This window comes from Arabidopsis lyrata (assembly GCF_000004255.2).
Source record: "Arabidopsis lyrata subsp. lyrata unplaced genomic scaffold ARALYscaffold_5, whole genome shotgun sequence".
NCBI lineage: Eukaryota > Viridiplantae > Streptophyta > Magnoliopsida > Brassicales > Brassicaceae > Arabidopsis > Arabidopsis lyrata.
The window spans coordinates 17,981,082-17,992,470 of record NW_003302551.1 but is presented as its reverse complement, the minus strand read 5'-3'; the positions used below and the strand labels follow the sequence as shown (position 1 = coordinate 17,992,470).

General features: G+C 36.9%; 3 protein-coding genes across 5 annotated transcripts; all 3 read right to left on the bottom strand.

Annotated features, from left to right (window-relative positions):
* Positions 1-20: 20 nt before the first annotated feature.
* LOC9312441 lies at positions 21-3,334 on the bottom strand. The gene is made up of 5 exons (XM_021024581.1): positions 2,794-3,334; positions 1,736-1,848; positions 1,276-1,647; positions 517-1,198; positions 21-434 (listed from the first exon to the last, which is right to left on the bottom strand). The coding sequence occupies exons 1-5, from the start codon at positions 3,035-3,037 to the stop codon at positions 352-354; spliced, it is 1,494 nt and encodes a 497-aa protein (XP_020880240.1). The 5' UTR covers positions 3,038-3,334; the 3' UTR covers positions 21-351.
* Positions 3,335-6,105: 2,771 nt separating this feature from the next.
* On the bottom strand, positions 6,106-8,265 carry LOC110228352 (probable E3 ubiquitin-protein ligase RHC1A). 2 transcript variants are annotated; one of them, XM_021025534.1, is made up of 2 exons: positions 8,128-8,265; positions 6,106-7,504 (listed from the first exon to the last, which is right to left on the bottom strand). In XM_021025534.1, the coding sequence occupies exon 2, from the start codon at positions 7,300-7,302 to the stop codon at positions 6,322-6,324; it is 981 nt and encodes a 326-aa protein (XP_020881193.1). In that variant the 5' UTR covers positions 7,303-7,504; positions 8,128-8,265; the 3' UTR covers positions 6,106-6,321. The 2 variants fall into 2 exon arrangements, with proteins under 2 accessions (XP_020881193.1, XP_020881194.1); XM_021025535.1 differs by having other exon boundaries at positions 6,106-7,383; positions 8,128-8,225.
* Positions 7,328-11,296, bottom strand: LOC9314164 (ribosomal lysine N-methyltransferase 3). 2 transcript variants are annotated; one of them, XM_021025533.1, is made up of 7 exons: positions 11,163-11,296; positions 10,706-11,078; positions 10,418-10,614; positions 9,472-9,760; positions 8,128-9,385; positions 7,984-8,019; positions 7,328-7,504 (listed from the first exon to the last, which is right to left on the bottom strand). In XM_021025533.1, exons 1-5 carry the CDS (start codon positions 11,171-11,173, stop codon positions 8,699-8,701), a joined length of 1,557 nt encoding a protein of 518 aa, XP_020881192.1. In that variant the 5' UTR covers positions 11,174-11,296; the 3' UTR covers positions 7,328-7,504; positions 7,984-8,019; positions 8,128-8,698. The 2 variants fall into 2 exon arrangements, with proteins under 2 accessions (XP_020881192.1, XP_002876372.1); XM_002876326.2 differs by having other exon boundaries at positions 7,989-8,019.
* Between the last annotated feature and the right edge of the window lie 93 nt (positions 11,297-11,389).

Here is an 11,389-nt window from a genome sequence, read left to right as displayed (position 1 = left end):
GATCTTAGAGAATATAGAGCTGTGAAATCACACAAATTGATTAAAACAAGATTACTTTATATACAAGAATAAAAACAGAAATGTTTTTTATATATATGTTTTTTTTTTTTTTTTTCTCGGATGTTTAGGTGCAAGACACACTTTTGTGTTGCAAACCTCAACAACTCTTTTACAAAAAACTCTCTTCATTTTTTCATACATACATATTTCTCTCTCTTGTGTTCCTTTATACAATTACCTTGATTGATGATGTTGTGACCCGGAGGAGTTGTGCTTTTGTGAACTGCTGCTGATTTTTACAGCTTGAACGTTAAAAGCAGCTTCTTCCGGCGCTTTTTGTTTGTTTTTGTTTTACAGAAAGATGATTACACCGGCTACTACTACAAGGAGCTTCGATGATGCCTTTTTCAAGGTTGGACCAGTGCTCGCAGAAGCTGTTTCATATTTTGAGATATTTTTTTAGTTCAGTGAATCAACAACAAATTCATGGATGCAGATATTGAGAGGAAGACTTACATGGGGTTGGAGAAGGTGAGGGAGTTTTTTCGCCGGTAGGTTTTGGTTCTGGGCTGCTTTTTGGTGGAGGTGGGATATGAGCAAATACAACGTGGGGAAGTGGACTAGATACTGGTATGGCATGATGACGTGGCGGAGCTGGGTTTGGTGCTGGTGGGTGTGGGTGTGGCTGAGACCGGTGTGGTGCAGGCGTTGGTGGTGCAGTATGATGGTTCAGAGCATTGTTTCCTTTTGGTCTCCTCTGCTCGTAAGGACAAGGCGGGTTTCTCGGGGGTAAAGCTGAGTGTTTGGTTGGCGCTGATACAGGTGTAAAGCCTTTAGTTGGAGGCGAAGGTGAAGGTTCTGGAGCAAGTTCATAATGATGCTGATGATGATGATGATGATGATGATGGGGATGGGGATGGGGATGAGGATGGTGTTGGTGGGTTTCAGGTTGAGGAGAAGGGGAAGGGGATGATGATGTGGCAGGTGAATGTGGTAAGATTGAGGAAAGACGGACTTGCTTAACCTTACCAAATACTGTATGATTTAGGCCGAGATTTTTGGAATGGGAGCTAGTGATAGTTTGAGCAAGTTGCTTCAACCTCGAAGACGAACCGACTGTAAGCAGAACAGAAGAATGAACTATAGTAGGGGGCGACACTGTTGAACCTCTGGAATTCGACAAGGTTATGTACAAGTTCTGCAATCCAACAGGAAAGAATTTTAAGATTCTGAATCAATAGCAATAGACTGATCTTGCGAATACAACTGTCATACCTCATAGGGAGCCAGATTTATGCCCTTCTTCAGCTGGCTAGCGAGTTCCTCAAAGTTTGATTGAATTTGGTAAATCGAAAAGTTTAGTGTGAAGTTGAAGAGAAGTTGCGCCTTCTGCAGGGGAAATATAGGCTGGGGAGGGATCACAGTGATTCCTCCAGGGAATTTTAGCACCTCGAAAAAGAATGGTTCCCCAAATAAGGATTCAGTCAAACGGAGAGACAACTGCTTCTGGACCAGTGTTTCAAAAGCTGCCTTGATCAGACTCTCTATTTCGGCAGGTATCTTAGAATTCTCCTTCTCGGGATCAATGGCAAAAATAACCATTGTTCTGTTAAGATCACCCAATCGTTCAAGCGCTAATACCACAACCTGGCTCAAGAAAAGAAACAGAAGTTACAGAATGATCAACAATGGAAACAATAAAATTCATGCAAGTGAGATAAGGGTGCTTAGTTACTTTGGTCATGGGAAAGCTTATTTCATCGGTGATATCATTTTCAAGCTGCAGCAAATTGTCCTCCATGAACGAAACTGGTTTTCCAACATCAAAACTCGCCACAATTCTGTGATCTGCAAAAGTCATAAAAACCAAAAAGCGACATTGTTGCTCCATCATCAAACATAGAGATAGATCATGACACAAGATACGGGTGCTTATACGCATATGCAAGTTGTAACATGAAAGAAAAACTAAACAACAGAATTGCAGAAAACAAGTTCCATAATTCAAACCAAAACATCCTTGCCTGCCAAAGCAAGTGGCAGCAACTACAATAGCTGTCTTAACCAAATCAGAATCACTAGTGGAAACGTGTTTGCACAGCTATATCACACACTAAACTATGCACCAACTAGGTCTAGGTTCATAATTGACTCTACCAACCAGCTTTGAGAATAATAGATTGTATAGTAATAAGTTAGAAATCGAGGGAAAAGATTTTGGTGCATAAATGGAAATTAATCAGTGCACAGAAATACAATTTCATGCTAAAGCAAGCCAAGCTTAATACAACATTCTGAAACATTTTTAGAAATTTTACCTTTTAGGCAGTCTTGATTCAATAAAGGTGTTAAGAAATACTAGATATGGAGTTCATGGACTCAACAAAGAAACACATCCTTATTTGAATCCTGAACTCCACAGGTTTTAGATCAAATTTAAACATAATTCACACATAACCTTATAAAGAAAACGCTTAAAATAGCCTTTTCTAAGTCCAAGTCAATGAAAATATACATGTCCTACACCATCTCCTCCAAAAGAATTGAAGAAAATCCATTAAAAATTAATCAAAGGTTTATTCAAGAATCGAGCTTGTCCTGTTATAGAAAAATAATTCCAAGCTTTGTGACAGCTCATTCAATTAGTTTCTATGTACATTTTCCCATGTGAAATTCAGAAAAAAAAAAAAACCACAACGAATCACAAACCCTAGATCTGAACCACGAATCACATGAAGCTAGATTTGCGTGAGCCTCGACGGAATCATAAATCGAAAGAAACGCGATTTATACCTTTAAACCTTGGATCGAGATCTAGATCCTCTCGATCTGCAAATCCGAGGAATGGAGGTAACCAAAACAAGGCGGAGAGAAACACAGCAGCAGAGAAAGCAAGAATCAAAACGCATCTGAGACTAAAGTAGCTAGAGATCCAATCGCAGCAATAACATCTGCTTCTTCCTCCTCCGTTATTCCTAGCCGAAGCAGCTCCGTCGCTCACAGGAAGATTCTGCTCCGCGTCGGTATTTTTCCCCATAACAAACACAGATTCATTCACAGAAAAAACTCAAAATCCATAAGCAAAGCTCTTCCGATCGATTCCAGATTCTGCCGCACCCATCAAAGGCCGGCTTCAAAAGCAAGCAACAAACAAAATTTGAAGACGACGACGATGCTCGAAAAGCAAGCAACCAAGTGGTTCTTGTAGACGGAAACAGAAAATGTAGGGCTGAGGGAGACGGAGAGACGAAGGAAGAGAAAGGAGTGAAGTAGCTTTCTCTGCAAATGACAATAAGGATCCTCTTTTTTTTTTTCTTTTTCTTTTTTTGTGTTGGAAGAGTTTATATTGGTCTTGTTGCTTTATCTTTCTTTTCTTTTTTGTTTTTTTTTTGCTACATTTAACATTTGTTTAGTAATTGTTTACAGAGCAGTTGCACTAGTGGGTGTGAGCTCGTGTCAGTTTGAATTTCGAAATTTTTATTATTTTTTATACTATGTTTTAAAATAGGCAAAACAATGAAGATTATTGGGGAAAATGTCAAAAAGATGCTCAACTTTTTATAAATAGTTGAAATTTTTTTCCAACTTTGCTTGTAATTGATAGTTCTTCCTTTTCACAAAAAATGTTATTTTAAGTTTTTTTTTTCACAAAAAATGTTATTTCGTATTTTCCAATGTAAAATTATGAATAAAAGTCTATTTAACCCTTTTTAATATATTAATAAGAGAAATAATTTTATTTAGTGTATTAATAAAAAGTGAGAGATAATTTTGTTTAGTGTATTAATAAAGGTATACTAAAACTTTTTATAGTTTTTTTAATAAGTGTGAAAAATATAAAATAACATTTTATGTGAAACGGATAAAGTAATACTCCCTCTGTTTTGATATAGTTGTTCTAAGTTTATTTTTTTTTGTTTTAAAATACTTGTCATTCTCATTTTTCAATGTATGTTTTGTCAAAGCATTCCAAATATAACTTAAAACAATCTAGAACGACAAATATTTCAAAACAGAGGGAGCAAAGATTTTACGAAAGGGTGACACTAGGCCTGGGCAAAATACCCGGAACCGAATACCCGAACCGAAAAACCCGAACAATACCCAAACCGAACCCGAACCCGATTTTTAAAAATACCCAAATGGGTCCTAACCTCCTACCCGAAAAAAACCCGAACCGAACCCAAACCGAATCCAATACCGAATGTACCCGAATACAAATATACACCTAAAAATATTAGTTATATTTATATTTATAATACCCGAAATACCTAAAATTACAATCATAAATCCGAATATATTAGGTATTTTAGATATTTTTGGTTATATTTGGGTACAGAGTAACCAATGTATTTTCGAGAAATCGGGTATTTCGGTTAGATTTGGGTATATATGAGTTAAAAACCCGAACCCGACCCGAACCCGAAAATATTTCGGGTATTTTTGGTTATTTTCGGGTATTTTGCTTTTTTTTTATTAAAATACACGAACCGACCCGAACCCGAACCGAACCCGAACCGAATTTTTAGAATACCCGAATGGGTCTTGACCCCCTACCCGAATAGACCCGATACCCGAAAAAAAAGAACTGAACCCGAACGGGTACCCGAATGCCCAGGCCTAGATGAAACGATTTAATTGGTTGCTGATTATGAAAATTTATTAAAAAAATCATCACATTTATGGGTGCAAACTATATGTACACGTAATAAATCCACTACTTGAGTGTTTAAGAAAACGTTAATACAGTTAAACATCTATAAATTAATAAAGTTGGGACCATAATATTTTATTAATTTATAGTGATAATAATTTATAGAAAGTTTTGTTTTCATTGTTGAATTTTTTTAAAAAAAATATGAGGAAAACAATGTGATCGAAATAAAATTAATGTTTTGGATGTTATAAATTTTAGAGTTTTAGACTTAAACATTTAATATTTCGAAGAGAAAACATTTTTTTTTTACAATGAATAACAAAGATTATAGAGTTTACATATATAAACGATATACATAAATTAAAATTTATTAATAATGACATCTATAGTTGTATTTGAAAAACCTACGATTATTAAAACAAAAATGATGTATATTCTAAAATTTGAAAACTTAAAGTAAATTTTGGCTATTTTTATGAAAACCCCTAATATATATATATATATATATATATATATATATATTTATAATGTAAAAATTTACATGATTATTAATTTATGATATTATTGGGACCATATTTTTATATAGGGATTTCAAAAATATTATTATCTTATTATCTTATCGAATTTAGTTAATTTTTACATTGGCCCGATTCGGAACCGACAAAATTTATTAGTTTATCGTGTTTATTAATTTATCGAATATTAATTTTTAGAAGTTCTACTGTAATTGAGAAGACAGATATCAAGATATTAAATAAAGAAAATTTATGATGATGGGGTATTTGTGTAGAATTGGTAATAACTTGTTGAGAAGACAAGTAGTTGTGAAACTTGGATCACGGAAGAGACAAAGAAGATTTATAGGTCAAACACTTTTGTCACTTTTCGTCTACGGCAGATTTCTTGTGGGTCTTTTTAAAGCTTCATCTTCGTCGGTGATATGAATTTTATTAACTCAGAGCTTCTTGTTTTACGATATTTATCATCCCTACTTTCTTCTACACCTTCTTGTGACTTGTGTGATGTGGCAAAATTAATGTTATTGGCTGCTTATTCCATCAAATAAATGGGAATCTACTATTTGTGGGTTAGCATATTCGTAGTGGCTAAAAATAAGTTCAGTAATATTATTATATCATTCGCATATAAACAAAATTGATGGTACAGCATTGAGCTAACGCAATTTGGTTATCTAACTATCACTTTCATCTAACATTAGTACAAAATCTAATAATATTTATAAGTGAGGTCGAGATTCTAGAATGGTGAAGATTTGTTAGCACATCATAGTTCTCAGGTTCTGGTATAGCAGCTTTTTTGTTTACGAAATGTGCAAGTAAAACAAACGTAAACGAAGAATGACATATAACCATATACAATAATTCATTAAAAAAAAAAAAAAAAGACATCGAAGTTTGGTTGGCGCCAGACGAAAACATACACTAGTCTAAACAATAAATTATTTAATGCAAATTCAATAACAAGCTAACATGTGTGAGATACACAATTCGGAATAAAACATTAAGTTGGTAGAAACAGAAGATCTACAATAAACAATGAACAAAGTAAGTGAAAGAGAGAGAGAAACATGACAAAGCACAAACAAAATACAAAGAACCAAAGTGAAACAGAAGGCTTCAAAGAGTCAAGAGTTAGGTTAACCTTTAATAGTCAAAAGGCCATCCACTGTAACCCATATGGGATTGTTGTTGGTGATGTTGATGTTGTTGCTGTTGCTGCTGGTGATGAGTATGATGGTAGTGGCCTTCTTCTGCAGTGGTTGTGTTGTTTGTGTCTCTGCGGTTTTGGGTCGAGCTTGAGCTAGACGAGCGGAATGGCCAGAGGTTAGAGAAAATATTCCTTCTTCTGCTGTTTTCTCTTCCATTGGTGCTTCTGTTCTGACTACTCTGTGTGCTTGAAGAAGATCCTCTTGATGGTAACTCTTTGCGACAGACTGGGCATGAGTTATGCTGAACCAGCCACGGGACGATACAGTCAGAATGATAGATATGATTACACGGCATCTGTTTTGCTTCTGACTTGAGTTCGAACTCGTCTTTGCAAACCGGGCAGTGAGAGTCTGATGACTTGAGATGCTTCTGTGTGATCTTGATGGTTGGCAATGCATCAATTGATGATTTTGGTGCTGGTGGTGGGCCTCTGTGATGAGTGCCTGACGAAAGTTGTTCAATCAGTTCTTCAAGTCCGGGTCCGAAAAAATAGTCTCCGGCATTAGTGCCACGTGTGATACCAATCCCAGGTGCTGCGCCATTGACAAAGGCTTCAACTGAATTATTATCACCACCAGCCAATCTAAAGGGAGCTTGGCCACCGAAGATCAATAAAGGAGCTAAGTTTGAGAAGCTTTCAGAACCCGCAGATCCAATTCTTCCGCTGATTTCTCGGTCATAGCTTCTTTCAGCTAAACGGCTTCTCATAAAGGCTGAGAAAGCTTCCATGAGATCAAAGGTTGGATCACGGTCAACATCCCTGTGAGCTCTAAGCAGATCAAACGGGCTACTCGGTCCTAAATCGATTTCCTCAACAAATCCTCCCCCACAATATGAACAGACAGCATCTCGAGCTCGAAGCCAAACAGCACGTTGACATCTGTGACACCAATGAGTATTCCGAACACTTGACATCCTTTACAATACCAAAAGAAACAAGGTCCCAGTGTGCGTTGAAACCTTGGAAGATTTTACAGTCAGGTACTAGTTATTAGCCTGCAAAAGCCGGTAGGAGAACTGATCACCAACTCCTGCTAACTTTTTTGCTAAGTTGGTAAACCAAGGAGATTTTGGCCATATCCCTACTTCCCAAGCTTACCTCAGAGCTTAGTTCATACTACAAGATCCAAATGGAACCACAAGTCACATAATTAAGCATTTAAGAGACCAAACTTTACAACACATGTTTCACCTAATTAGGAAAATCTCATGTCTAGCTGCTGATTAACAGACTAATTCGTCTAACATGATCGTTAATTGCTACGTCTCTAATAATTAAGCCAACCCAACTAAAAAATGACCAAATAATGAACTCAGAAACTATATAGTTCAACCACATTTGAGCTAGAAAAAATCTCTAAATGAGACATCAGGCGATCCCGCAATGGAGAGAAAATCGAATCAAGAAAGTACAATGCAAACGATCTACAGAAATCAAAACATCTTTCGTACGGATAATCAAGCAAAATAAGATGGGTCAAAAACCAGATCACAGTAAAAGCTTCAAGGAAAACAAAAGATACGAAATCCACAAATCCAATCCAAAAACAGAGCAAAAATACAACAAGTATCCGAAAGACAATCCAAGGCACAGACCTTACCACGACATTTGAGCAAATCTGATCCAAAGATCTAAATCCAACCAAAAAATGAAATCCCGGGAACAAAAAAAAGAATTATAAGATTCAAGAGAACAAATTACTTGGTTAATTAAAAAGAGCAGCTCAATCAGTTACATACCTGTTCACATAGATCCAAAGGAAGAAGAAGAAACCCTAAAGAAGCTGTAGTGAGATTGGATTTTGGAGGAAGAAGACGAACAAAAAGAGAGCTGCTCTAGAAGAAGAATCTCTCCGTTACACTCTATCGAGTCTTTTGACTGTATTAAAAAAAAAGCTTAGCCTTGGTGAAAAAAAAAAAAAAAAAAATTGTTGTCTTGTCTCTGTGTAATTCTGTGTAAGACTGTAAATATCCTTTAATTCCCACGTGCCACGTGTCCGGCTCTGTTAAAGTGACCCCATCTTTCTCCGTATTTACAGTTTTACCTGTCTGACAGTCGCCGGCTTTTTGTCACGCTTTCTTTGCTTCCGTCTGAAGATTACTCAACAATACTCACGATATAAACTCCGTTCTCTATTTTATTTTAAACCTCGAAAATTTCTATAAATAGAAGTAAGAGAATCAATCAAATATGCTAACATTCGATGAACCTTACCTTATAGATGAAACTCAATGTTACTAGACCAAATCGTTTATAACTGGTAACTTGGGGATGAAAAGTTAAAAGTCAACAAGCAATTTAAGGGTGTTGCTAGGATTTTGGAAGCATCTTCTTCCGGCGCTTTCCGCCGGAAAACTCATTGGCCTTTGTATGAATGTAGCTCCTAAGCTTCTTTAGAATCTTCCTCTCACTCACACGCAACACAAGCGAATGATATACTCTCCTGTCTCTCGGAAGACAACAAGTCTTGAGCCTAACAATGTCATCTTCCAATGAGTTTAATGATCCATATAAGCTCTCTCGCTTATCCACAATAGTTAGAAGAGCTTCACAAACACCATCTGTCAGAAGAATATCGTTTCCGCTTTGTCCAAACACAAACTTGTGTTTCCCAATTGTTATCTCGTAAGAAGAAGAAGAAGTTTCTCTTCCTTCTTTGGAGAGAGACGCTCCTGTTGTTGATTCAGCTAGATCCAGTTTATTGTATGTGTCATCTGGTAAGAGCAGTATATAGAGTAGGATCAGGAGCTCGGTTTGGGGTTCTCCGGTTGAAGATACCTCGAAGTATTCTGAGTTTTGACTCTCGCATCCTGTGTAGCCTAGTTTTCTCCACAAGGCCAGTCTAGCTCGAGTGTACCGGCTTGTGAATGAGGATGTGCTCCATTCGGTTACTAATTCTAGATCTATGTTTACTATGTCGTATAGATTATCGAACTCTGTAAATCCGTACCTGTGGAGTAACGCAGCATTACCCATCAAACCGTATGTATTGAATACCTACACAGAGATCATAGCATAAATGCAAATGAAATGTGATTCTAACTGACTAATAGTTAAAAACCCCAAGAAAAAAACATACATACCTCAGTTCCAGCTGAGACATCCTTCACCATAATCATTTTTAGACCGGATTGATCATTTTGCAGCATTGAAGAGTTTTCGTCGTCTTCTTCTTCTTCTTCTTTGGCTTCGTCATCAGTGTTTTCACCAGGAACGTCCTCAAAAGACTGCTCAGGCGAGGAAGAAATTTTACTGGAAGGGTCGTCTTCATCGGTGGCCTCATTTGCAGCATCATCGTTTTCAGATTCATCAGCTTCAGTATCGGATTCATGAGTGAAATGAACGTCTTCTGCCCCAGTTTTATGATTGAAGCTGCAAAATGGAGTAAACAGGCAAGATTCAGAAGAGTGGCCAATGAGTAAATCATCAAGCTTTTGTCAGAAAAGTCACCAAGTATGCTAGAATCATATTTAGTTCATCAAAAACCGACTTCTAAGGTCATTTTTCCCACATGAAAAAACAGTTCCTAGTAAATAACCAAGATGCTGCAATCCAGAAGCAGGCTGTGAATAAATTAGCACATTGATTGCTAACTATATAGATTACCTGCAAATCTGCAATCATTGACAGGACTTAGAACAGACTTGGTCTAATCGAAGTGATTGAACCTAATGAGACCTTTAATGTCTACACAGAGAAAATCTCTCGAGGACAACATACATAAGTAAATGTTGCACCAATATATATCCAAGATTAATTTTGGTCCGATTAACTAGGCAAATTGGCTGATAATACAAGATGCAATAAAAATCTGAGTGAATAGAGAAACTAAGAAAGCATCTACATGACTATATGGTAACCATAAACTAAGTAACTAACTATAAGTCTATGGTTGATGCAAAGCTTAGAGAGCAAAAACAGCTGATACAGGAATGCATTTCTATGGTATAATGCCTGGCTCAATTCCAACAAATTTCTTTGGTTGATACATCTTTAGGCTTTAGCTTAATAAATGTGAGGTAAACTTACAGATCTGCAAGAGGAACCATCCCTGATCCATGATAGTCATCGATCTGGAAAGACCGTGAAGCAATTAAACTCTTCGCAGCAAGATACTCTTTAATTCCAAACGAATCAGAATCAACATTCTGAGGCAGTGAAGAGGTAAGTGGCAATATGTTTTCTTTCCAATCTTCATATATAAGAACATGATCTTCCTTCACCACCTGCCTACAAAAAATTCAAACTGATGAGTAGTGACTTCAACTAAATTCCATCAAACAATCAAATCAAATGCAATGGTAAGGTAATAGGAACCTTATGAAGCTCAGTTCCAGATAAGAGAGAATCCAAGTCTTGAAGAGACCAAACAAGAGGCAAATCTTCTTGAACAGGAAGAATCTGAAGGTAACCAGCCCAAGGAGATTCTTCACCTAAGCTTCTCTCGTACATGAGAGCCACAGAGAGACCTAAACTTCCATCTAAATCAGCAGATTCGATCATCTCACGAGCTCCACTGGTTTTGATAGTGAGACAAGCAGTTTTTGAGATATTGGCAACAACATCTCCTTCCTTCAAATCGCAGAATGCTCTCACAGAGACACCATCGTTTTGGTCGTCGACGAGGTTGAGAGCGTCGCTGCAATCAACTCCGTTAGCTTTCATCCATCTCTTGAATGCTCTTAACCTCCTGCTAACAATGCAAGAGACGATAAATTAAACAAGGTAACTTGAAGGTTGTATTCATTGACTGAGAGATAGAGGGAGAGGGAACCTTGTGGCCATGAATGATGCTCTCTGATGGATTCGCCGGAGGTCGGAGGGAAACAAAACAACGTCCGGTAAGAGAGACAACGACGGCGATAGATGAATAAGGGTTTATGTTCTGTAAGACTGTAACATAGAAAGTTTATTGACGAAAATACCCTTCCATCTTAAAATTAAATAAATCTAAGTATAATTTGGATTATACTAGCTTCTAATTGCTACAATTTATGGGGA